Here is a 27,942-nt window from a genome sequence, read left to right as displayed (position 1 = left end):
ACTCAAGCACCAACTTCTATGTGAAGTCTTTCTTAATATCTCCAACTGCCAGTGGCATCCCTCCCAAACAACATTATGCCTACTTGTATTTATTAACTTTCTATTTATTTTGAACAGACATACACACACATACATATGTACACTTAGTAGGATCCCACCTTAGAATGTAAGATCCCTGTGATAGGGGCTGTTTCATTCATTAATGCATAGTACAGTGTCCAAGGCTTGGAACATAAGAAATGCTTATTGAATGACTGATTGCTTCCTCCATCCCCTTTAGCCTTTCCTTTTCTCTCTTTAGCCTCACAATGGAGATACATTTTAGAAAAGGGGAAGTTACATTTAGAGAGAGGTCCCAGGCCTAAATAAGGCGGTCCTTGAGAGTGAGCTGGCAATTTAGACCTAACCCTTTGGGTCCTCTCCTTTTCTAGCAATGAGCAGCAGATGCTAGGATAACTCTATCTTCCCTAATTGCATTAATTAACTGAGACAGTTTAGGGATGGGACAAATATAAAGAACTGCATCTCATCCTCCTCCTTGACCAGTCTCTGATTTGGGAGTAAACTACTGAAATCACTACAGTAGGAGACTAACAGTTAATGTTACAGTGTCCTCTTCTGTGAAGGCTCTCTGCGCTGAGTGTGCAGCCCTCCCTCATGACAGGGACCCAGGATCAAGATGGGTAGGACATAGAAGGACATAGAGAAGAAGCCAAGGAGGCTGAAGTCACAGGAGAATATGGCAGGACAGCACAGCCTAAAGTCCAAAGTGGCACCGTACTTTATTTCAGAACATGGCACAATACCCTAATTCCTTGACCCTAAACCTGAAAGCCGCCTGCACAAGTTAAACTATGTAACTTCAGCGTAGACTTTGTTTTAGGGGAAAATAAATAATTCAGGCTTACGTGAAGTAGTTTTTTCAGGGACAGGATGAGAGCAGAAGAATACATGGTTCTGAGGGGAAAATGAGCTGATAATTTAGCCCCAGGTGGGGAGGTAAGGGAGGCGATTCTGGGGAAACACGTCCCTATTTGTTCCTGGCTCTCCAACTATCCAAAGAATGGGGACCAAAGTGAGAAGAGGACAAGAAAACAAGTCTTTGGTTGAAACTGATGCTCCTTGGGGCCAGGCTGGATTATAAATCAGACCCCCACTGTCTCCAAGGACACAAAATGTTAAGAAGGAGATGCTCTGATCTGGAAGATGAGGAGAGCTCTCCTGGAAACAGGCAGTGAGGGGCAGCTGACATGCTCACAAGACTGTCTGCTAAGGCAAGAACACAGCCTTGCCTTGATCTGCTCTTTCACAAGGTTAGACACGTCCATGCCTGACTTGCAACAAACAAGGGGATGCCAACTGCTTGTGGTCCTGTCTCACCAGCCACTGTCATCAGAGAAGAAGTCCTCAGGCAGCTCACCTAGAAGCCCATCCAGATCATCTGCACAGCACAAAAGGGGAGGGTAAGAGTAGTTAGCTCAGTTCCAGATGCAAATACACATTGGGGGCTCAAGTCTCCTAGGATTACTAGTCCCCACTCTCTGCTACCCTAGTGGGGAAACCTACATAATTGTCCTTGGGTTGGAAGAAGGTGCCCTAGACATTGCAGTTAACTGGCCCTTAGATGCACCCAGCTTCTTCTGCGAAAGTATCCCACCCCTAGTCCTGGAGCATTCCTGTCCCTCCATGTAGGTTTCACTTTTTTGTGGGCTTCAATGAAGTAGCATATGCCAAGTATGCCATGAACTTTAAAGCCCTCACATATACACATACACATACCAAACACCACACATTCCTATAGTAACTTTAAGTTTCACAGAGCACTCTCCCGAAAACAACCACGGGGTAGGTGATGCGGGCAATATTACTGCCACTATACAGCTGGGTAAAGTGAGAATCTGAAAGGTTAAGTAACATGTCTATGGTCACACTGACAAGAGTTCCATTTGCTACTGTCCACAACCAAAGCTAGAGGCAGAATGTCTGCCTTGAACACCCCAATAATCACTTACAACCCCCCCCCCCCCACCAGGTGCTATCCTCTTCCTAGCCAGGTGGCCTGCAACACAACTCAACCAGGTGGGATTTGGAAGATCTGAAGCTCCAAAAACAGAAGGACAAAACTGACAGTGGTCAAAAAGCCTGGCTGGTCATTCTTCATGAAAGAGCAGCAATAAAAGTGTCTCTTCTGCTGGACAGAGGCTGGCTTTCTTACCTTCTTCAGGAAGCTCTTCTCTGGGGGCCGCCTCCATTCTGGCTATCCTGTGTTCCTCTCCTGGTTTCTCATCACAATGAAGAGCACTAGAGGGGCTCTCAGGGGCAGACGGCTGAGAATGACACTGGATAGGTCTAGAAATCTGAAAACGCCCCGAAGAACTGAATAGAGTATCTGGAGTCTTTCAGCCTTCATCAGGGTGGGCAAGGGGGAGTCAAGGGGCACACTTGCCCAAACAGGCTTCTAAGCTCAAGCAAATACACCAGGTTTTGGTCAAATTGCTAATGGAAAGCTTATTTCCTTTAGCAATATGACCAAAAGCTGGTGTACTTGCTGTAGCAGGAATTACCCCAAATATCCAATAATCCAAAAAGCCATTTGTTCCATGCTGAAATGTCTGTGAGTTTTGGGTATCAAACTCCCCTTCTCTATTCTGTCTGAATGGGTTGATATTAAAGGGCATTTGAGTTCCCTGACCACACACTGACCGATGGCATACTTCCGGAGAAACTATTATTGTTATTAAACCTATGGTCACCTGGGGCCTCCAAGAACACTCTCATGTAATACAGAGAGAAGTTTCAGCTAGCCAGGCCTATCTGAGGCCACATAACTAATTAGTGGCAACTACACAAAGGCAAGTCCAAAGAAAACAGGGCACTGTCAAAGCCCAACAAAAACCTAGGATAAGAAGCAGGGAGGGTTTGAGTACAGTGTACAGGGCGTAGGGAAAGAAAGGGTGCTGCCTAATGTCCCAGAGCTTCCAAAGCACCCTGCTCTCAGCAGAGCTGCTGTAACACAATGTCCCAGACCTGAGTTTCTCCATTTTCAACCCCAAAGTCTTCAAAGTCCCATAAAGTCCCCCTTCTCCAAGACTGCAGTGGCAAAAAAGAGTGAGTTCAATCTAACACATTAGGCTAGTTGGCCTACTGCCTGACTTTGCATGCTCTGTGGCTCTTCCACCCTGGGGACCCCAATCCTTAGTTAAATTCACAGTGATTCTCAGCACCTTAAACTCTGGAGTCTTCAATAAGATACTTGAAGGCCACTGGGAACCTGGCCTGTTCACACAGACATTCGCTATGCTTACCTTACTACCCTGTCAGCAGTGGGGACCTGGGGAAAGCGGAGTCCCCTACTATAAGAAAACTGCTCCCCAGTGTCAGCCCTTCTGGGAAGCAGAGATACTAAGGAAGAAAACAGGTTAGAAGATGAAATGAGAGGAAATGGAGGAAAGAGGAAAAAAGAAGGGATCCTTTGTCTTCTCCCAACTGTCCCATCTTTGAAGGCCCTCTTACCTTGGCAAGGGGCTGAGAGCTCCTGGGGACTCTCCCATCTCCGCAATCTGGGCTGTAAATCTGGACCAGGTTGTTGGGTGTCACATTAAGGTAGTGGTTGCGGAGTGAGGGGGAGAACACTCCAATCTGGGGAACACGGGAAGGAGATGGTCACAGTCCCATAGGTACTCAAAGCTAAACCCCCGAGTGGCACCCATCTGGACAGAAGATTCTGACTGCCCTACACCAAGGTCACACAGAAATCTTTACACCTGGACCCAAGTCCCTCTTCCTGCCTCACCCCAGCACTAGGAGAAAAGAAGCAGCACCAAAGACACAGAAAGTAGCTCAGCAGAAACAGAATGTCACATGAGATAATGGATAGACAGCACTCTGCAAACTTTGAAGCATTCTATCAAGGTCAACTCTTCACTAGGGGGCCCAGAGCTACAGTACAAGTGCTCAAGGTGGGGCCACAGAACTGCCATATTCCTGTTTGGGTTCTGGGAGAAAAAGCGGCCAGCTAAGCCATTATGCAGGAGTCACAGCCCTGGGACAGAATAACAGAGGTGAAGTGCTTTGCAGCACTACATTAATGGCTGCTTGTGACTCAGGAGGATCTCCAAAGCCAGCTTGGTTTACAATAAATGGCCCTTACTGCTCTGACTCCTTTACCTGCTTCAGCAGAAGGACAGAGCCAGTCCTCAGCTCATTCTGTCTCTCCTCCAATAGCAGCCGGTGCACTGTACCTTGCATCTCTCCTGCAACAGACCAGAGAGACAGATAAAACAGGTCACCCAGACCCAGTCACAGCCACAGATGTAGCCACAGCATAGCCCAGTTCCTCCCTCTCCTCCTTCTGCTAACCTCCTAGGATCAGTGACAATGAATAGAGAAGCACCACATTTAGAGCAGTGTATCAGTTTTAGGTGCCACATTTTAAGAGGTATGGAGAAGCCAATTTGCTCGACCCACTACTCTACTCTGTTAATTTGTTTAATCTTAACTTACTTTTTTGGTCATCATCCATCTTTTCCTTCCTCAGTTTACCTCTTCATGATCTACTTCCTGGTCTTTCTTTTTTCTCCTTGTCTTTAATCCTGCTTCCCTTTCAATCCCAGAAGTAGAATCTAGACTAGTAATTGGGCTTAGAGATTGTATGACTTCAAATTTTCTCCAATTTCCCCCAAATTTTCCCTCTCTTAGTTCAACCTCCAACCTATCCCACTAGTCCCAAACCCCTCCAAGTCATCTACAGTATTTCCTTCTCATTATTTGGCTGAAAGTCCTTCTCTCTTCTACTCTTTCTCTATAAACTTCTGTCATAGAAACTACTCCAGGATGGTTGGGGTGGGGGGCAAAGTGGGGACGATGCCATGGACTAAAATGCTTCAGGGGCAGTCACCACAGGAGGCATGCGAGATGCTTAAGAATATAATTCTGAAACCATAAAGATCCCATGGGGAGAAAAAATGGGATTTGTTTGCAGAGATTACGTGGCTGTACAGGGAACTTACCAACCAACTCAAATTTAAGAAAAATGTATAGAATATGGAAGCAAGGCCAGGTAATAGGATGAATATAGGAGCATAGCACAGTGCTTTAAAAATAATGCCTAGAATGTCACATCTCAAAACAATTTGAGACTAGGGAGGGAAGCTAGGAAAAAAGAAGGACTTTTTAAAACATCAAACTGGGGAGAAAAGGAGAATCATGGAAGGAATAGGAGTTTTGCTTGGAGGAGACTGGATATGTGACAACAGAGAAAAGGCAAAGATGCTTCTTTCTTACCTAGTTTCTATCTTCTCTGCAAATGAGAATGAATTTCACACACTGGAAATGACAGAACAAGAAGGACTAACAGGGTGATGATGTCTAAGGTAAGTGAGGAGATAGGAAGAGAACACACTGAGCTGCCCTTGATGAATTCAAGTCACCTGGCCCAGATGAATGACATCCTAAGGACCTTAAAGAACTGGTGGATAGGACTGCTCAGTCAGGGTCAATGACACCTGAAAGATCACAGAAAATAGGAAAACTACCACAAAGTTTGAGAACGGAAAATGTTGTTCCAATTTTCAGAAGAAGGGAAGAGAACAGAGCCTGAAAAATATAGGCCAGTGAGCTTGACTTTGATTTCAGGAAAATTCTAGCACTGATCATGAAAAAGATGGTAGGCAAAAATCGAGAAGGGAAACGGTGATTTCAAAGAGCTAGTTTATCTTCATTAAGAACAGGTCATGTTTTAGACTGTATATCGGACTGTCTCAGGAAGGAGGGAGGGGTGAGACAGAGGGATAGAATTTGGAACTCAAAACATAAAAAAAAAGCCTCAACAAATATCAAAAATTGTTTTTACATGTAATTGGGGTGGGGGGGAATAAGAAAGAAAGAAAGAAAGAAAGGAAGGAAGGAAGGAAGGAAGGAAGGAGAGAAAGAAGGAAGGAAGAAAGGAAGAAAGGAAGGAAGAAAGAAAGAAAGAAAGAAAGAAAGAAAGAAAGAAAGAAAGAAAGAAAGAAAGAAAAAGAAAGAAAGAAAGAAAGAAAGAAAGAGAAAGAAAGAAAGGAAGGAAGGAAGAAAGAAAGGAAGGAAGGAAGGAAGGAAGGAAGGAAGAGAACAGGTCATGTAAGACTAACCTTTTCATTTTTTGACATGATTACAAATTAGCACATGAGGGGAAATGCTACAACTATAGTATGCCTAGATTTTAATAAAAGCATTTGATGAAGTATAGTATCACACACTCTTCTTGTGGAGAAAAATATGGATTAGATGATAACGCTATCAGACAGATTCAGAACTGGTTGGATGACCCTATTCAAAGAGTAGTTGCTAATGGTTTGATGTTGGTGTACCAAGAGGTCTCCAGTGGAGTACCCCAGGGATCTGTGCTTGGCACTGCGCTATTTAACATTTTTATCAATAACTTAAGATAAAAGCAGATATTCTATGCTCCTCAAATTTGAGATAACTCAAAGCTGGGAGATCAGTGGATGACAGGATCCAACAGGATCTCCCCATGCTGGAGCTTTGGGGCTGAATTTAGTAAGATGAAATTTAAAAGAGATTAATGTAAAGTCTTGCACTTGGATACAAAATAATCAAACTTTACAAGTATAAGATGGGGGAAAGTGTGATTAAATAGCAGTTGTTCTGAAAGGATCTAGGAGTTCTTGTGGACTGCAAGCTATGAGTCAACAGTGTGACGTAGCAGCCAAAAAAGTGAATGTGATCTTGGGCTGTATTAAGAAGGGTATAGCTCATATCCTGTTTAGGCCTCTGCAAGGCAGCCTCCTAGGCCTCTGCAAGGCAGGGTCATTTGAGGATAGGTCTATGCAAAGCAAACGCTATCTAAGGATAAGAAGACATGGCAGAGAATACCTGCCTTCACAGTTGCTACCCGCATGAGAAAGAACAGAAATATTTCAATTTGGTGAGCATTGAGGAGACTCGTTCCCAGGAACAGGGAGATAAAAACCTCTATGTTAATCTATTACTTCATTGTAGTTTTATGAGAAGTCAGAATGACTCAGCAATTAACCTATAAAATACTGTCAGTGTTCCCATTAAAGTCAGTCTAAAGCCAGACTATATGACTCAAAAAAAGGGTATAACTTATTTATTTTCAAGTTGTATTTTTTTCAATCAGCAAAAATTAAGTCTTCTCTCTTTCCCACCTCAGTTTCCCCTTACCCCACAATGAGAAAAGAAAAACAAAACCTGTTATAATCATGTGTAGTTAAGCAAAATAAGTTGGTCCAAAAAATATATGTCTCATTCTGCAATGTGAGTCCTTTACCTCTCCGTTAGGAGGTAAGTGATGTTTCATCAAGAGTCCTCTGAAACTGTGATTGGTCTTACACTCATCAGAGTTCCTAATTCTTTCAAAGTTGTTAGCTTTTATCATATTGTTGTCATCATATAAATTGTTCTCCTGGTTCTGTTGACTTCAATTTGTATCAGTTCATACAAGTCTTCCCAGGTTTCTCTAAAACCATCTCCATCATTTCTTACAGAGCAATTTATATACCATAATTCTGTCACCCTTATATACCGCAATTTGTTCAGCCATTCTCCAACTTATGGAACCCCCCCACCCCCACCCCAGTCTCCAATTCTTTGCCACCTCAAAGAGATATACATAATTTTGGACATTGTTAAGTTTGTTTTGCTTGACTAATCCCTCCCTTAATCTACCCTCCAATTCTCCCTTCTCTCCTTTTCCTATTTCCCTGCTGAGTAAAATTGATTTTTGTACCCAACTCTGTTTATCATTCCCTCCTCTGAGGAGTTCAAATGAGAATGCAGTTCAAATTTCAGCCTCTTCACCCCAATTCCTCCTTCTTGTCTCTATAATTATGTGAGATGATTTTCCTTAATTTTCCTTCCACTTTCCCCCCTTTCTTCCATTCAGTTCTCAAGATAATCAAGACATAATAGAACCATTCCTAGGGCTTATCTGATTAGACTCCCTCTAGGATGCCTAATGACAATAAAAGGTTTAGAGGGGATACGTGTATTATCTTCCCATATTAGAATGTAAGTTATTTATTCTTGGTTAGTCCTTTATCATTGGTCATTCACGTGTATCTTTTTATGTTTCTCTTAACTCCTGTGTTTGAACTTCAAAATATCTATGAGCTCTGGTATTTTCATCAGGAATACATAGAAGTCTTCTGTTTCATTAAAGATCCATTTTTCCTCCTGTAGGATTATACTCAGTTTTTCTGAGTAAGTCACCCTAGGTTGTTGGCCTATATCTTTTGTGTTCCAGAATATCACATTCAAATCTCTATGTTCTTTTAACAATCGTGACTACTAAATCATATGTAATCTAGACAGTGGCTCTTCAGTACTTGAATTTTTTTCTATTTGCAGCAAATTATCTTTAACCTGGAAGCTCTGGATTTTGCTATGATGTTCCTGGGAGTTTTCAATTTGGAGTTTCTTTCAGGAGTTGACTAGTGGCTTCTTTCTATTCCCACTATGCCTCTGGTTCTAAGAGATCTGGGCAATTTTCTTTTGAGATTTCTTGAAATATGTCTAGGCTTTTCTTTTTTTGATCATGGCATTCTGGTAGCCGGTGATACATTTTTTTCTCCTCAACCTCTTTTCCAGGTCAGTTATAATATGATATGAGATGTCTCACATTTTCCTAATAATTAGAGCTGCCTCAAAGTGGAATGGGCTTCCTTGAAAGATGGTGGGTTCCCTTCCTTGGAGGTCTTCAAGCAGAGATTGGAGGACCTCTGGTCAGGTATATTATAGTGGGGATTCCTTTCATGCACTAAATAGATGATGAAGTCCCTTTTGCCATGAGCCAGGACATTCTCCCTCCTGTTTAATGAGTTCAGCACCTCACAGTTTCCCTCTCACTCTCATACTACAGGACTTAGGCATATATGTTGAAATTTCCTCAAATACTCTAACCTCCAGGTTCCTCAATCTACTCTGCTCCCATGACCTCCTTTCTCTACTCCACCTCAGGGAAACACAGAGATGGTCATACCCTTGATCTTGCAATCATGCCTAAGTTCTCTCCACCCATGATCAAGAACATTGAATTTCTTTTCTCTGATCACAATCTTCCATCACTCTATTTCTCCTCCTGCCTTTACTCCCCCAAACCTATATACTCCTTAGTATTTTGCCAGGCCATTACCTCTGCTCTGCCACACACCCTTCCTAATCTTACCTCCTTAGTGAAACAATTCAATTCTACAAAGACCTCTACTCTCAAATCTTTTGTTAATTTGTTCAATTGCCAAATCCCAACCCTGGATTATTCCCATCCATTACATTCTTATTCACATACTGAGCTGGAGGAAGTCTCAGATTCTTACCAATTGGGTCCACTACAAATTTATGTTCTGATCTCAGCTGGGCTTTCACTGTAGCAAGGCAATCCTTTTACTCATCTCTTATCGATTCTCTAGCCTTCTTTCTACAGCACCATTCCCATTTCAAACCTTCTCTTCTCAAGCCTTCAACAGTATTCCCTCTCTGTTCTCTCTCAGCTAATTGCTAAGAACTTTCTTTACCTCATCTGAAAGGGAAAGGAAAGGAAGCTCTTCTCACAATGGATCCTTGAGCTCATCCCTTATCTTTTCTAGCAGACTGCCCTCATTATCGTCTCCTTCTCTCTAACCTTCAGTCTCTATCTAATGGTTCTTTCCCTGCTGCCTACAAACAAGCCCAAGTCTCTGTAATCCTTAAAAACAAAACACCTCACTATCATCCTATATACTTCCTCCTTTTCTCAGCCAAACTCCCTGAAAAAGCTGTTTATAGTTGCTATTCCCACTTCTTTTCCTCAACTCTTCTTAACCCCCTACTATCTTGCTTCTGACCTCACTCAACAGAAACTGCTTTTTACAAAATTACCAATAATTTCTTAATCACCAAATTTTAATGGTATCTTCTCAGCTCTTATCTTCTCAAAAGCACTTCCTCCTGAAGCACTAGATACTGTTAACCACCTCATTTTCTCCTGGATACTCTGTCTTCTCTGTTTTTTTTTTTTTTGTGGTCTCCTCCTAACTGTAAGACTGGACAATTCTTTATTAATCTGACATCCATATTATGCCTTCTAACTATGGGTATATCCCAAGGTTCTGCCCTGGGCCTTCTTCTCTGTTCTACTTTATCTCATTTGGTGACTTTACTAGCTCCCATGCATTCAATTGCCACCTTTATGCAGATGACTCATCAGTCTATATATCCAGCCCTGTTGTCTCTCATGAACACCAGTCCTACACCACAAATAGCTTCTTGGATATTTCTAACAGGATGTCCCATATACATCTCAAATTCAACATGTCCAAAGCAAGAACTCAGTATCTTTCCCCTAAAACTTACCCTTCTACTGAACTGCCATGTTACTATTGAGGGTAGTATCGCCCTTCCATTCTTACAGTTTCACGCCCTCAGTGTCATTTTCCACACTCTCCTCTCCAACTAACGATCACTACTCACTGTTCAGGTCCTCATTACATCTTACCTAGACTACTGCAATAGCTTCATATTTGGTTTCCCTATGCCAGCCTATTCTCCACACAGGCACCAAAGTCATTTTCTTAAAGCACAGGTACAACCATGTCACCAATGCAACAAACTGCAGTTACTCCCTGCTGCCTCTACGATCAAACATAAACTCCTGTTATGACATTTAAATTGCTTCACCACCTAACCACTTCCTACCTTTTCATTCTTAAGTATTATTTCCCTCCTCCCTGTTCTACACATGCCCTATTCTGTCTGTCCCTTGTGCCCGGAATGACTCTGGCTCCTCACCTCTGCCTCTCTTCAAATCCTTGGTTTCCTTCTAGACTCAACTCAAATACTGCCTTCTCACAAAATCTTTTCTGACTCCCCTGCTGCTAATTTACTCCCATCCAAAACTGCCTTATATCTGTTTTACATGTATTATATATGTACCTATCATCTCCCCCATTATAATGTAAGCCCCTTAAGGGCAGAGACTGTTTATAACTTTGTATACCTAGGGCTTAATACAGTGTCCAACACACTACAGTGAGTGCATAATAAATGCTTCACGACTGACTGATTTGAAAAATCTTATGGAGCGAGAAAAATGATTATTTCTCTCATATTAATAACCAATTATTGAATTAGGACCAACGTTTTTCCCTTTTCTACTTCCTCATTCAGAAATCAGTTCCTGTTCAGGCAGCCCTTGAAGTACAGAATTGATGATGAGAAGGAAAACTCAGATTTGTTCAAAAGGTAAAGAAATTTTAGTTTAGGTAAATGGATGGATTTTGGCCCATTGTGTTTTACTCAAACAGATCTGGGAAAATGTGTACTCTCTCTTTTGTCTAGATTACAATTACACAAAGAAAAATACAAAATGGCCCTGTCTCCTAGAACCCTAGATAATCTCAACAGAAATACCAGAGAAGCCCCCTCCATCTCTACAGTGAGTGGCAGAGCAGTGGAAAATGTGCTATGAATCAAAGTTTTTAAACCATCTATAAACTAACTTATCTATTGGTCCTCTAAATGGGAGACCTTTGTCCAATGGCAACAAAAGGACAAACTAATGGGGAAAGTGAATCAAGTCAACTTGACATTCTCATTATAATCAAAACCAAAAGACAAAAGGAAGTTGCAGCTAAATGGAAAGATGGTTCATAGATTCTCCTTGCAGAGAAAAATGAAGCTGGAGTTAAGTTTTATTGACTGTTCAAAGGCAACAAGAAACACCCTTCTTTGGGACATATGTTCATCTCATGCAGTCCTCATAAGTGTTTGTACAAAGACAACTAGGAAAATAATTGCAATGTATGTACCAACATCTGTTTCAGAGAATGAAGAGGTAGAGAAATCTTAGGAAAAACTTTCTGAAGACCTTCCAGATTAAGTTAACATATATTTTGATTCCAAGTGATTTCAATGCAAAAGTGGGAATAAGTGAGGATGGCCAAAAAACCCCCCACAAAAGCACAAATAAGGAATAAAGATAAGGAGGACAAAGACTTGTAGACTACACAAATACACCTGTAGAGCATGAAAATTCTGAGAAAATAGTTAGACAACACTGGACATACAGAACACCAAAACTAGTAACTTTCAACAACAGAAAGTAACTTATCCCTGATGTAGAAGTCACTTCTGAATCAGTTGTCTTTTTACAGTCAGACTACTGATTTGGTAGGGCAAAGATCAAAATTAGTACAAAGCTAGAAAAATAAAAATGATACAAAAGATATGACACAAAACTAAAACAACTCCAAATTGGCCTATTAAAAGTTATTGATAATGAAAATATATACCAGAGGTCAATGAACTATTGACAACTGTATTTCATATAGTTCCTGGGTTTATCTTGGCAGGTATACTCCCAGGTATTTTTTGGTGGGAGAAGCGATTGGGGTTAAATGACTTGCCCAGGGTCACCTAGCTAGTAAGTGTGTGAAGCCACATTTGAACTCAGGTCCTCCTGACTCCAGGGCCAGTGCTCTATCCACTGTACCACCTACCTGCCCCCTGACAAATGTATTTCGATATAACTGGCTTTCTTTGTAATCCTGTGTATTTGATTTTATGCATTTAAAAACATTATTTTGAGAAGAGGTTCATGGGCTTCACCAGAATTCCAAAATGGGTGTCCATCACACCAAAAAGGTTAAGAATTCCTGACATATATTCCACAAAAGTCATTCATAAGTTTAGCTGATGCATATCAATTGCCATCATATCCCAAGGAGGTCAAAGCATTTTTTGTAGTAGCAAAGAACTAGAAACAAAGTAGATGCTTATTGATTAGGGCATGGCTAAGCAACTGTTGCAGATGAATACAACAGAATATTACCTTGACACGAAAAAATGATAAATATGAAGAGTTCAGAGAAACATAGAACTTATATGAACTGATGCAAAGTGAAGTAAGTAGAACCAAGAAAACAATATATACAATTATTACAACAATGTAAACTGTAAATGAAAAGAACAAAGAGTAATTATACTGTGTAATCACACTGACCAAAGCTTGGTCCTGAGGAAGAGAAGAGAAAATGCACCTTACTCCCTTCTCTGATGACATGGAAGGCTAAGAGTAGGGAAGATACACTATCAGATTCCACTGATGTCTTGGGTAGTTTTGCTAAACTGCCTTTTCTCCCATCTTTCTTTTTTATTCTTTGTTATAAGGAGGTTCCCTGGGTAGGGGAAGGAGGATGGACATATTCCAAAATGGTGACATAAAAACCATAGATATCAATGATTTTTTTCTAAAAAGTAAATCAATTGCCTTAACAAGTAGACCAAAAGAACCTAAATCAGCAAAGACCTAGAGTTATTTGCCAAGCAGAAAGATACTGAAGCTAAGGGAAATAACAGTTTAGAATAAAAACTTATTTGTTAACTCTTAACTAGAAGAACAGCACACATCAGAAAGAAGCAGTAGATAGTAAAACCAGTTTAAAGAAAGTTTGGTGAGAGAATTAAGTTAGCAAAGTCATGCCAAGAGCACTGAATGACACTATAAGGAGAACAAGAGAAGACGGAAAAGATCTGCCAAGATTTTTATAATGGACACAAAGCCAAGATGGCAAAGAAAAAGCAGCAACTCACCTAAGCTCTCCTCCAAAACCCTCCAAACACCTTTAAATAATGCTGTAAAACAATTCCTGAAGTGGCAGAATCCATAAAAGGACAGGATGAAATAATTTTCCAGCCAAAGATAATTTAGAAGATTGGCAGGAAAGGTCTGTCACACCTGGGTAAGAGTGGAGCACAGTCCAGCACCGGCTACACAAGTACTGACCGGGCACCAGCAAATTGGCACAGGCCTTGGGAGCCACTGAATCAGCAGTGACAGCTGCTGCTTCTGGAGCTCTGAGCCTACAGATGGAACGGGGTTGAACAACTGACTGGAAGGAGATATTGGCACTGGGGGCAGGACTCTATTGCTTTGTCCATACTCAGATCTGGGTCGCAGTCCTGGGTGGCAGTCCCAGGGCAAGGAGGAGCACTAGCACACCAGAGCTTGTAACTGCAGTAGAGAAGAGACCCTCATCACAGTTTGAGGGCAGAAAAAAGTTTTTGTGGTCACTCCAGACCAGAGCACAGGCCAGAAGAATAGTAAAACACACCTCTCCTTAGACGTACCACCTTGTAAGGAAAGAACTGAAAACTTACAGGTCCCTAGAAGTACCTCTGAAAACAGCTGCACAAAACCCCTGAAGCTTAGGACAGTGTACCCTCCACCCTGGAAGCAGAGTCCCACTTTAACAAAAAGAAACTGGCTGGGAGAATGAGCAAACAATAGGAAAAAAAAAAACCCTGACCATGGAAAGTTATTATGGTGACAAGGAAGATGAAAACACATACTCAGAAGAAGATAACAATGTTAAAGTTCCAACATCCAAAGCCTCCACGAAAAATATGAATTGGTCTCAGGCCATGAAAGACTCAAAAAGATTTTGAAAATCAAGTAAGAGAAGTGGAAGAAAAATGGAAGAGAAATGAGAGCGAGGTAAGAAAATCATGAAAAAAGAGTCAACAGCTTGGTAAAGGAGACACCAAAAAATACTGAAGAAAATAACACCTTACAAAACAGACTAGGCCAACTGGTAAAAGAGGTACAAAAAGCCAATGAGGGGAAGAATGCCCTGAAAAGCAGAATTGGCCAAAAATGGAAAAAGAGGCACAAAAGCTCAATGAAGAAAAAAAACTCCTTAAAAAGTAGAACTGGCCAAATAGAAAAGAAGGTAAAAAAGCTCACTGAAGGAAATAATTCCTTATAAATTAGAAGTGAGCAAATGGAAGCTAATGATATTATGAGAAATCAAGAAACAATAAAAAACAAAAGAATGAGAAAAAATAGAAGAGAACATGAAATACCTTGCTGGAAAAAGAGCTGACCTGGAAAATACAATTAGTAGAGATCATACAAAAATCACTGTACTACCTGAAAGCCATGATCAAGAAAAAGAGCCTAGACATCATCTTTCAAGAAATTATAAAGGGAAACTGCCCTGATATTCTAGAACCAGAGGGTAAAATAGAAATTGAAAGAATCCACTGATCACCTCCTCGAACAGATCTCAAAATGAAAACTCCCAGGAATATGATAGCCAAATTCCAGAGTTCCCAGGTCAAGAAAAACACATTGCAAGAAACCAGAAAGAAACAATTCAAGTATTGTGAAGCCATCAGGATAACACAAGATTTAGCAGCTTCTACATTAAAGGATCAGAAGGCTTAGAATATGATACTCCAGAGGGCAAAGGAGTTAGGATTACAACCAAGAATCACCTACACAGCAAAACTGAGTATAATTCTTCAGGGGAAAAAACAGACATTGGAGAACTTTTAAGCATTCTTGATCAAAAGACTAGAGCTAAATAAAAAATCTGACTTTCAAATACAAGACTCAAGAGAAACATAAAAAGGTAAACAGGAAAGGGAAATCATAAAGGACTTAATAAAGTTAAACAGTTCATATTCCTACATAGGAAAATGATACTTGTAACTAATAAAAACTTTCTCATTATTAGGGGAGTTAGGAGTATATGTAGATGGGGAGGGCCCAGATGTGAGTTGGAAGGAATGATATCTAAAAAAACAAAATTAAGTGGTGAGAAAGAGGAATGTACTAGGAGAAAGGGAAAGAGAAGGGTATATTGGGGTAAATTATCTCTCATAAAAGAAGCAAGAAAAAGCTTTTACAGTGGAGGGGAAGATGGGGAAGGGTAGAGGGGGGAAGTGAGTGAATCACTATCATCAGAATTGGCTCAAAGAGGGAATAACAAACACACTCACCTGGGTATATAAATCTATCCAACCACATAGGAAAGTAAAAGGGGAAAGGGATGGGGGTGAGGGTAGGGGAGGTGTGTGATAGAAGGGAAGGCAGATTGGGGGAAGTGGGAGTCAGAAGTAAAAAACTTGAGGAGGGACAGGGTAAAAGAGAAAGAACAGAATAAATGGAGTGGGAGGAGGCAAATAGGATGGAGGGAAATAACATTTAGCAATCATAACTGTGAAAAAAATTTTGAAGTTTCTCTGATAAAGGCCTCATTTCTCAAATATATAGAGAACTGAGCCAAGTTTATAAAAATAGGAGCCATTCCCCAATTGATAAATGATCAAGAGATATAAACAATTTTCAGATGAAGTAATCAAAGCAATCTATAGTCATATGAAGAGGTGCTCTAAATCACTATTGATTGGAGGAATGCAAATTGAAACAATTCTGAGGTATTACACCTCATGCCTATTAGATTGGCTAATAGGCCAGAAAAGGAGAATTGACAAATGTTGGAGGGGATGTGGGGAAAATGAAACATTAATGCATTGTTAGTGGAGTTGTGAACTGATTCAACCATTCTTTAGAGCAATTTGGAACTATGCCCAAAGGGCTACAAAACAGTGCGTACCCTTCGGCCAGCAGTGTTACTACTAGGTCTATATCCAAAAGAAGATAAAAAAAACAAAAGGGAAAAGGAGCCATATGTACAGAAGTATTTATAGCAGCTCCTTTCTGGTGTCAGGAAGTTCGAAGTTGGGAGATGCCCATCGATTGGGGAATGGCTGAACAAGTTGTGCTTTATGATAGTGATGGAATCCTATGGTGCTATAAAGAAGGATGAGCAGGATGCTCTCACGAAAACCTGAAAAGACTTAACTATGAGCTGATGCAAAGTGAAATGTACTATATACAAAGTAACAGCCATACTGTAGGATGATCAGCTGTGAATGACTTAGCTATTCTCAGCGATACAATGATCCAAGACAAGAATTTATGATGAAAAATGTTATCCAACCCCAGACAAAGAACTGATGGTATCTGAATACAGATTTTTTTACTTTATTTTTCTTGTGTTTTTTTTGGTCTATGTTTTCTTTCACAGTGTGACTAATATGGAAATATTTTTTGCATGGCTGCCCATGTATAAGCTATATTGAAATGCTTGCCTTCTCAATGTGGGGGGAGGTGAGGGAGGGAGGAAGGGAGAGAATTTGGAACTCAAAGTTTTAAAAACAAATGTTAAAAATTGTTTTTACATGTAAGTGGGGAAAAATAAAATACCAAATAAAATTTTTAAAAAGAATTTTATGATGAATTCTTTTTACTATAAAGAAAAGGTAACTGAGAAAATATCAGTAACTTTTTACTCTCATCCTGCCAAGCAGCAGCCACTGATCCACCTTCCACCTCTGCCCTGGTTCTCCATCTCCCTCAATGAGGGCTCACTCCAGATGTCCCATGCTGGACCCAAACCATCACACTAAACTACAGCAGGCCAGCTTTCTACCATACTGCTGCACTCATACCCTTACCATGTTCACCTGTTACACAGGGAACAGAAATCAAATTACTATAAAGGGCATGTCAGTTGACTGCCCTATGACTGGGTTCACCGTGACTAAAACACTCCTCGTTGGCCCTATGTGTGTTTTCTGATACTGTTAGAATATAAACTCCTTAGAGATAGGGAATATCTTTGGGTTTTTTATTTGTATTGCCAGTGCTTAGCATAGTGCCTGACATTTGGTAAACACTTAAATGCTTTTTCATTCATTCATACATACCCATATGTCTACTTTCTCATCTCTACAAAATCTTTGTGAGAAGAATATATACATGTATCAAGGACATCCCTGATGGATATATGGGAAGGGAACTGACAAGCTTTTACAAACAGTATTCTATAACAGACCATATCTTTACATTCACGAAACTGACCAGAAGGAGCAAAGAAGAGAAAATCCCATTGCACTGTTTGTTGACTACAAAAGAAATTTAATTTGGTAGACCAAAATGCAATTTTAAAGGCTTTCCCTCCAACAAGGTATGCCCCATGCTGACTGCTTCAATCTACAGAACATTGAAGATCACTGAAGAACCTTCTAAATAAAATTAAAATACCATATTCAGCGTAACTATACAAAGAGGAAAAATCAAGTGGATGAAAACTATTATCTAGTTTATGATTTGTAGCTGGATGGACAGCTTGTAGAGCTGGTCCATCAGTACACATACATCAGATAGACACTGCAGATGAACAATGAACTGAGCCTACAACTGAATAGGAGGTAGAGAGAGGACCAAATTAGCATGAGCCTAAGCTCTCCTCTAAAATAACCTCTTTAAGAAAAAAAAACCCACCATATTCTTAACACAACCATTTTTATGGGGATGCTATGTGGCTATAAATCGTAAAACACCATTATTTCCAAGGAATAAATTGCAAGCCATCCAACAGGCAACAAAAGATTCATGGTAGATGTAAATAGGCTGCATCACCTCACCCAAGATGAAATGCATTCCAAAAAAAGCAAATTAAAAAATACCATTGTAGACACGTAAGACTGCATAAGAAATCAAGCTGGAGATGAAAAGTACCTCCCCTTATGTTACCAGGAAGTAGTCAAATGAAAATATGGCCAATGCAAAGTAAATCAGCAAACCTGGGAATTGTAATATTATGGAAAAAACAAGAAATCAAGTTGGTCAAATGACATGAGCAAGGGATAATAGACAGACAGCCCTCATGTCACACTAGCACCTAGGTAATGTTACAGCACCCAGAAGACTCTTGCAAGGCACACTGTATAAACCTTTTAAAGAGGATTTCCAGGAAGACTTGGACAACAGGATGAGAAAGTATGATGGGAGTACCCATACTGATGAGACCAGAGCTCCATTCAAGTAGAACCATCCATTTAGAGCCAGGAAGGGCCTTAAGAGTCCATTTCGTCCAACCCCCTCATTTTATAGATGAAGACACTGAAGTGCAAGAGGATGAGTTGTTTAAGGTGATGAAAGCAGTGTCAAGGGTGGGCAGTGAACCCAGGGCCCGTCTCCAGAGCTAAGGCTCTTTCTACTGTACCATGGACTGTTTCACTTGGAGAAAAAAAGCATTTGGTGTTGGAGGTAGAAGGGAAAACATAAAAACAACCTTCAGATACATGTGTCACCTAGAAGAGGAACAGGATTCTGTGTAGTAGAGAATATGAACCAGTGAATGAAAGCTACAGACAGGCTGGTTCAACATGGAGCAATAATTTGTTCTAAAAACTGGGAATTCATGGGCAATGTAATAGACTGCTTTGTGATGCAGTAAGTTCCTTATGCAACAAGTGTTCCAAGCAAAGGATAAACTAGACAGAAATGCTATCCAGATCACTGGCTTCCACAGCCCTGCCAGCTCCTAGTACATCTCTAAAGGACTAAGGATCACTTGTTGCTGTGGACTCTGAGGTCATGGAAGTGGCCCCCCATGGTAATCAGGGCAAGATTTTTTACTATCAAGTGCCTTGAATGAGTCTGGCCCTGGTTTGAATGGGGCAGGTAAAGTGGGATCTTTTGTCTTGGAATGCTTCTCAGCACTGGGGCAGTCGAGTCATTGATCTGTATATGATGTGGTGCTTTCTCACACCCTGGTTTCCCACAGGAATGCTAAGTTGGCCCCAGCCCTCATGGTCCCGAACAGGGTACATGTATTGGAAGGTTAGCATTTCACTTTTGGGGATACACTCATTGAAAGGGTGACAAGACTGTGTGCAAGCCGTTGAAATAGCCCCCCTGGCTTTGTCACCCAGATGTTGGTGCTTCTCTGGTAACTATGAATTGTGATTTGAATGAGACAAGGTCTGTCTGTTGATGTTTGTAATTTCTCTTTGTATTTGCCCTGAAGTTCAGGGGGCTGATCTTCGCCACCCCACCCCACCCCACCCCCCGCCACTGAACTAAGTGAATGACATATGTATGTTTGATTAAACTGAGATTGTTAACCCCTTAAGTTTGCTTTCCTTAGAAAAGCAGATCAAAGAACCTGTGTTGGCAGCCCTTCTGTGTGCTCTTGTTGTTGGTCTTACATAGCCAGAGTAGCTGCTAACAACACCGTAGTCACACCACTGGGGGGGGGGGGAGGGGCAAGGCCCTGCTCCTCACCTGTAGGATCTTTGAAAACCACACTGGCATCTACTGTATTTCGGCTCAGGGATTTGATCATCACGGCCATGGTGGGCACTTTGTTCCTGGGAAGTTGCTTCAGGGCGGCCTATAGAAGAGATCATGAGAGGCTGCTGGTGGGGTGGGCCAGATAGGGAGCTGGGGTTGGAGGTGCCATATATACCAACTTTCTGTCCTAAGGATAATCTAAGTGGAGCACTCAATTCTGCCTCTCCACAATGCCTAGAGGCTGACTGATCTTCCACTTCTTCTCTACCTTCTTTTCTTTTAATATTTATAAATCTATTCTATAAGAAAGCACCCTAACATAGATGATGACACATATAAGTGGACTACTAAATGCAAAGCAGGGTACTTTATCCAGGCCCACCCCTGAAAGGCAACCTGCTCTTATTGTCCCACTAAACCTACTCTGGGGCCTAGAGATATCCCAGAGATGGACAATGGCGAGGCCCTTCCTGGTCAAATATATATATGTGAGGGATGGAGCTAATGGTTCAGGGAAGGGTTCGGGGAAAGCAAAGAGATGCTTTTCCCACCATGGGGGAAGGAGGTATGAGATGGAACAGCTTCCCTCTTACCTTCCGCAATACCATGACAATACTGTATGTGTGGAGGAAGCAGGCAGGGTCTTGGTCATCTAGTCCCAGTTCAGCTTTCATAGTCAGCCAGGGGCCATGCTCAAAATCTTCCTCTGAGGGCTGGGAACTGGGTACTTCCTGGAGAATAGGCAGGAAGTGGAACCTGGGTGAATGAGTTTTCATCCCACTAAAATTTTCTTTGGCTTAGAAGTGGGTGACAGAAAGGGGAGAGCTCTTTCCTCGACAAAACACAATCTCCATCTCCTCCTATCCATGCCAAAGTTTATAGAGATGAAGTACTTTCACTAACAGTTCAAGAAAATGCTGTCAGGTCCTCTTAGAAGGTCTTGATTTAAAAAAAAAAAAAAGCAAAGTTTTTAAATCTTTGGTGTAGATATGCCCAGAAGGAGCTTTGGGTACAACAGGGATTTGTCAGCTGAAAAATAAAATGACACATGCTCCTTTTCTTACCAAGCTCTACTCTCAATGTCCCTTTGGCTTTAGCTCTATAAGGCTGATTAAGGCCCAAAACCATCTCATTGATGCTTTGAACTTAGATTATTATTTACTGTGACAGTTGGAAAAATAGCTCAATAGATGAGGGAGGTGGTACTAAATAAAACTATAGTAAAACATTAAAACCAAAGACAAAAACCCTTCAAATGAAAGGACAGCTAATTAGAGTCAGAGTTAGGGGTGGATGACTGAGTCATAAAATAGGGATCTGGCTAGAGAGAACTTATCCAAGATTTATAACTGGAAGATACATTAGAGACCATACAGTACAAATCTGCCCCTGCTACCCCTATACCTCATTTTACAGATAAGAAAACTGAAATGCAGAGAGGTTAAATGATTTACCCATCGTTCACACATGATTTACTGGCAGAAATGCTCTACGCACCCCATCAGTCATTCTCTATGATTTAACAAAATGACTCTCTTACCCCTAACCTTGTAGGAAGGGGATATTAGAGCCTTTATTTTCTAGATGCAGAAATTTCAATCTGGGGAAAGAGAATAAGAGTAGATCTATGCCATCAATTAAGAGTCTGGCTGATATGAGAAAAGGTCCCCATCCAATGGGGCCTTTTGTGGCTGTCTCTTCTAAGTCTCCAATTTGAAATGCCCCTTTGATTCCACAATATCATTGAAGATGCCCAAACTGTTCAATTGTTGGGAACCCATTCCCAAACTGGTGACAGGGATGCTTCTTCCCATATGACCATCCCACTGAATGATGAAATTGAGTTCTGACTTGGGCAAAGGGACAATGGTCACAGAGCAAGTTACCTCTGTCCGGAACTTAGCTAATGCACCATGAGCTGGAGTCTGAGGAGTTGAAATCATAATCTCCTCCAGATTTTTTCCACTGTGCTAAAAGGAAAGAGAGAGAATGCAGTTTGAATGAGAACAAGCTCAGCAGCTGTTATTTACTAGTATAGCTTTGCGTCTGGGTTACATAATAATGTGTTCAGGGAAACTATAAGAGACAATTAACACATTACATTTTTCCATGTCTCAGGAGCCTCACTAACAGACACTAACAGATGTAAAAAATAGGCCTCTGGGGATCTTTGGAGGAACATGAGGAAGTTGCAACTGGCCCAGGGTGGTTGAAGAGGCTACTTGTTAGGGCCAGCTAACCTATAGACCCTCCCCCCACAGCAAAACAGTCGTACTGCTTCCCATTCTTCCTTCAGGTCAGCTGGCTATCCTCAAAATTAAAGATCTTCCCCTAGTGTGGTCCAGGATAAAAAAGAAGTCGCTAGCTCCCAATTAAACAATTCAGTGGACTCTAGCTTTAAATTCCTCTTCGGAATCCACTCAGCAAGTGGGGACTCCTCAGACATTCCTCAAAATGCAAGGTAATTGAAGAGTTGGTTGATGTTGTTGGCAAGAGTCTTTGCCGCCCCTAGACCGGCCCACAGCACCTCCACTGATCCATGATCCTAAACCTATTGTGATTGTCAAGTCCTTACAGATATAATTCCCTTCTTCCTTATTGCTAACTTGCATCTCTCTTCTGCTAGGAGGATCAAGGAGGGTTATCGATAAGCAGCATTTTCCTACCAACCACCTTTTGCCCATTTGCATTGGAAGCACCATTTTTGTCCCTTTCTCATTCCCCACTGGTAGGCATACTACATTCTGACCAATCAGATCAAATGTTGCCAAGACATATTGTTGCAGACCCTCTCTATCCTCTCAAACTTCCTGAAAAGCCCAGTCATTTACCTGGTGAGGCAAGATGCCAGCTGGTCCAGGAAAGCGGCGGGCTTTAGCCCGAGTGGGCATATGGGCAGGCATCCCAGGTGTCCGACTGGTAGCAGTGACCAGCTGTACAAGGTGATTCGTGACTATAGGGGTCTGAAGAATCCCTGAGGCTGCCAGGGAAGAACAGGGGGTGGATGGGGAAAAGACAAGTGACTCAACAGGAGAGACCCGAGCTTGGGACTCTAACGGTCTCTGGCCAGAGCTAGCCACTGGGAAAACGGAAGCATTTGGGTTGGAAACAGCTGGCCCCAGAACCCTAGGTTTTCCATTTTCCCAGGAACGTGGAGATTGGAATGGTTGAGGAGTTAGGGAACTATTTTGAGAATTGTTCTGAGCATAACATTTAGCAACTTGGAGAGGCTGAGGCACATGGAGATGACTGCCCCTAGGACCAGCTTGCCAGGGGGTGGATTGAGTGGGAGTTCGTAAGCCAGATGGGAAAGTGAGGCTGCTGGAAGCACCAGGTCTCATAATAAGCTGTGGGGTCCCATGGTGAGTTACACGATCTGAGAGTAGGGGCTCAGCCAGTCTGGTGACTACTGACCCTTGGCAACAAGATTCTCCCAGCTCTGACATTCGGAACCTTTTAACTTGCACAGGGTCCTCCTTCTGCCTGAGAAACAGGCTTTTCACATCTGAATCCCCCTGCCTCAGTTCCATGCATGATAGCATGCTGAACTCATCCTGTTTACTTGTCACAGTGGTACCAGCCACTGGATGTTGGTTCACAAGAGAGAAAGGCCCATGAGGTTCTGTGGTTACTCCTTCTGGAGTCACTCTGCCTAGATCTCTAGCTCCCCCAGCTAAGCTGGGAGAAGGGGACAGTCTTAGGAATGTTGATGTCTTAGGAGAATCCCCTCCTGCCGAGGGCACACTAGGGGTAGGGAGTCTGAGACCCTGGGCCAACAGGCTCAAAGCCCCTGAAGGAAGAGTGGAGCAGGAAGTCAGTTGTTCAGATGTCGATGCCTGGTTGGCAGCTTTGGGCTCAGAACACACAGGTTTCAGGCATCCTGGATTTACAGAGAGCGAACTGGAGAACTTGTTTTCAGTGTCCACTACGGCTGATAAGAAATCCTGCCAATAGGACCAGAGGAATCAAGTTTTAGCATATAGGACAATTGGCAGAATTAAAAAGATGAATCTTCTTACACACATTCTTCTAGATACATGTACTAATAGAGACAGAAAGAAGGCATGAGAAAGCAATAGTGCTCTCACCTCCTCTCACTGTGACCTTGAGGCCTAACCCCATACCATCCTGGACTGAGTTTTACGCTCTTTTCAATGCATGATGTTAACACAAGAAGAATAACAACCTATTTGGATGGAGATCTCAATGCAATTTAACAATCACTGAAATGAGTCAATGTAGCTGAAACAAGGGGGCACGGTTTCATAGCAATCTAGTCCTCATCCAAGAACCTCAAAGTACTTTAGAAATGTCATCTTATTATCCTTGTTGTTGGGAAGCAACTAGAGGACTAAAAGAACAAGGGCCCAGAAGTGAACTGTCCAAGGTCACAGAGCATTTCCATCGACAGAGATAGGAACAGATCCCTGGTTCCCAGCTCCCTCCTCAAGTTCTATCTCCTATTGACAATGTGGACCTCACCAGCTCCACACGAGTACATTCTGGGCAACTTTGGAAAGGTCCTACATCCACAAAATGCAGAGAAGTTAGCTACTTTTTCTAGCAGGTTAAATCAAGTGAAGCTCCTAGCTGGTAAACAAGGCAAAGCTGGCACCTTCAAGCTCAAAAGATCTATTCCCTTGAAGCAATCAGAACTGTTGACTTTAATCAGCAAAAAGTTGGCTAGGGGGTCCAGAAAAGGATGTTCTTCTGCTTTGTCTGTTATCACGACAGTCAGTGAACCCCAGATGGGATTAGATTAGGGGTTAGAACTGACAATCATAGAAGAACAATTATTATGATAAAGCCCAAATGATGGTAAATGTTTATGAATCTCCTGCCTTCCTAAGTGAGCCTTCCTAGGTGTGAGTTCATTCATGGTGGGTGGGGTAAAGACTGTCTTCCCATTTTCACGGATGAAGAAACATGAATCCTCAAACATAGACTCCACCTCCTCCCAATTCAACCTTGAAGCCACAGAGCTGTCCCCAATTTGCAACTGGAAAGTTCTGCTGTCACCTGGCAAAACTAAAAAGGGGTTATTTCAACAGTCTTTTTTTTTTAGCCTGTGATCACACCTCTCCAAAGCTGAGAGACAAGGCAAGAGCAAACCTTCTGTTCAAGAAAACCTGACAATTCTGAATTTCATAGTTGACAAAACAAGAGACTTGGAGTTCCCATACCATGAAGCAACCCAAAGACACCAGATCTGAAGGAGGTGACCTAAGTACTTAATAAATGCTTACTGACTAACTGAAATAAGCTCCTACCCTCTCTGTGACTCTATTTCCTCCTTCAAAAGGGAGAATTATGCGAACTTTTAGCTTAGCCTAGTGAGTAAGGGGTGATTTTACATAGTTTTCATCATACAAAATCTATCACAGTGCCATATGAAATTATGCAAAAAAGCCTTTTGATGATGATGAAAGGGGGGGGAAGCATATTTACATTAAGTACTATGAATACAACAGTTGATGCATGAGAGCTTTTCCATTCCCTGAAGAGAACATTTATACTAGCAGAGCATGGGTCACAATTGAAGCAGCCCAGCATAGCAGATAGAGGCCTGATTTTGGAGTTAGAGGAGTCCAGTCTGACACATATTCTGGCTGTATATATATGCTAACACAGTGCCTGGAACCTAGTAAATGCTCAAGAAATGCCTGTTACACTGTGTGTGTGACCTTGGACAAGTCACTTAACCTCTGAGTGCCTCACAAAGCTCTAAGACTATAAGTTATAGCTGAATTGTTGGCCCAGATATAAGTTTATATAAGGATATAAGTTTCCATACAAGTTCTCTAGAGAGAAGAATTCACATTCACAGTTCAGTACCAAGAAAACAAAGATGAAAAAAGTTCAATGCCTTGGCCTCAGAATCAAAAGATTTGGGTCTCAGTCCTGGGCTCTACCTGAATCATTACATGACCTTGAAAAAGTAAGTTAACTTCTTGGGGTTTGCCAAGCCAATAAAAACCTACAGTCTTAGAATCTGAAAGCTGCAAGAGTTAGACATCATATAATCCATTTATGGACCAAAAAACCTAAGGTCCAGAAAGGTTTAAGTAGTTTGCCTATGATAAGACAAGCTTTTAATAGCTAAGCCAGGGCTAGAAACCAGGTTTTCTGACTTTTTCGTAATGCATTCCATTCCCATTCTTTTCTCTCTCTCTCTCTCTCCCCCTTTCCTTCTCCCTCTCTTTCCATTTCTTCCTCCTTCCTTCCTTCTCCTGCCTCTCAAAAAAGACTGGATCTCCCCATTCTGATCGGGCTAGATTCCACAGCTGATGAATAAAGGAGCTTTGATTTATTCTGTTTCCAACTTGAACCAGTTCCCTCCTTCAGTGGCAGCCTGGTGCCCTCTAATCCCACCCCCACCCTCCTGGGGGGGAGGGGTCCTAATATTGATACTGAACTTAGTCCAGTTATTGGCTTGGCCCACTGCACTTTGGAACTCCTGAGCACATGAGATCTGTGGCAGAAATCAGCCTGTGCTGCCTCTCAAAGTACTTATAAAATGCTCCTTCCCTGTCTCAAGGATATACTTAAACAGAATGTCATTCTGAGATTTAAAGCAGTAAACCACCATTTGAGGGGCTTTTTTTCCAAGCCATAAAACTAGGCATTTAGCTTTTTCTCCATTTTCCACTTTCTCAAAGACTGAGACAATCTACCATGAAAGTCAACTGAAAGGGCTGGAGTCAGGTGGATATGTTCTAGGCCAAGATGTTTACAACCTAAGTGAGAACATCTCTCATCTCAGATCACAAATGCTTTCTCACCTCATCTTCAAATTCATCTTCCACAGCAAACAGGTTCTGCAAACTACAAGCCTGAAAGGAAAATAAAGCAATTTGGGGGAAGGGGGAGAGAGGGAGAAGTATGTGAGTGAGAAAGTTACTATTTACAAGTACATTCTGTCCTCATCATTTCTCTTCCCACTTTTAATGACCTAACAAAGTTGTCAGGACTATGGTGTGGAGCTTTTTTTCTGGTAATTTTTGTTTTGTTTTGTTTTTGCTGGAACTTTAGGAGGAAGGGGGATATCGGAGAAGAGCAGGAGGCAGGATTTTTTTCCCCAAGACTCAGAAGCCTTGCTCCTCATAATATAACTTATCCTGAATCTTTTTGCCAGAGGTTGCAAAGGGGAGGTTATTGAAGAGTTCGGGTCACCCCTAAGTCAAAGCTGGGAACAAGGGACTTTTAATGGGCAGCATTCCTCAAGCCAGGCCTTAGAGCCAGCATAAAAAAGGGGGTTGAGGGGGGGGAAATCAGTACTGGAACCTTGCCTCAGTCTTGGGGCTCAGGAAATAACCACTTCCAAAGGCTCGAGCAACCAGACTCCTCGCTCTGGGCCAGGGGAGACTGAAATGTAAGGCTTCCCCCCTAGACCTTTAATTAATGCTTATTGGATAGAATTGGAATTGATTTAGATCATCTGGGGTCCCGAAGTGGGGGTCTTTCTTTCTAGGCAAGGTCACAGTGCCTGGGTCAAGAGAAGGGAAGTATCCTAGCCCAGAGGTGGACAAGGACATGGGGCAACTCCCCGCAGGCAAGCCTGCGGGCGGGGACGGGAAGAGGCTCCCCCATCCGCATCTCGGTTGCCCCAGCTCCTCTAGGGGTGGGGCCACGAGGCGGGGGAGGGGCGGTACGGGCGCGCTAGTTAATTTATCAGGTGGCGGGGGGGGGGGGGGGGGAGAAGGGTGCAAGACCCCGCGGCCTTTAAGGATTACCGTCACGATAGCGGGTGGACTCCCTTTCATCCTCCGCCATGGACTCGAGCTCGAGTCTAGGCCCGGGCCCGTCGCGGCAGGTGACGGGAATAAGTAGGCCCGGGCTCCGCGCAAGACAGTCTGGCTAAAGCCGGAGCTCCTGCGGCTGGAGTGAAGCGCTCCAGGACCGGGAATCCGAAGCCAGCGGGCAGCCGAAGAAGTGCAATTCCTGAGGCCTGGATTCGAAACGGCCGCCACTCGCCTACGTCACCGACATCTTAAAGGAGTGGCTGGAAAGGGGAG

General features: G+C 42.2%; 1 protein-coding gene across 1 annotated transcript; it reads right to left on the bottom strand.

Moving 5' to 3' along the window:
* Positions 1–77: 77 nt before the first annotated feature.
* Positions 78–27,942, bottom strand: HROB (homologous recombination factor with OB-fold). Its single transcript, XM_036753633.1, has 10 exons — positions 27,661–27,942; positions 26,710–26,760; positions 22,759–23,871; positions 21,814–21,897; positions 20,521–20,658; positions 19,919–20,027; positions 4,168–4,253; positions 3,514–3,639; positions 2,216–2,357; positions 78–1,441 (listed from the first exon to the last, which is right to left on the bottom strand). The coding sequence occupies exons 1-10, from the start codon at positions 27,688–27,690 to the stop codon at positions 1,377–1,379; spliced, it is 1,944 nt and encodes a 647-aa protein (XP_036609528.1). The 5' UTR covers positions 27,691–27,942; the 3' UTR covers positions 78–1,376.

This window comes from Trichosurus vulpecula, chromosome 4 (genome assembly GCF_011100635.1).
Source record: "Trichosurus vulpecula isolate mTriVul1 chromosome 4, mTriVul1.pri, whole genome shotgun sequence".
NCBI lineage: Eukaryota > Metazoa > Chordata > Mammalia > Diprotodontia > Phalangeridae > Trichosurus > Trichosurus vulpecula.
The sequence above is the reverse complement of the archived record's forward strand: the minus strand, read 5'-3'. Positions and strand labels throughout refer to the sequence as shown.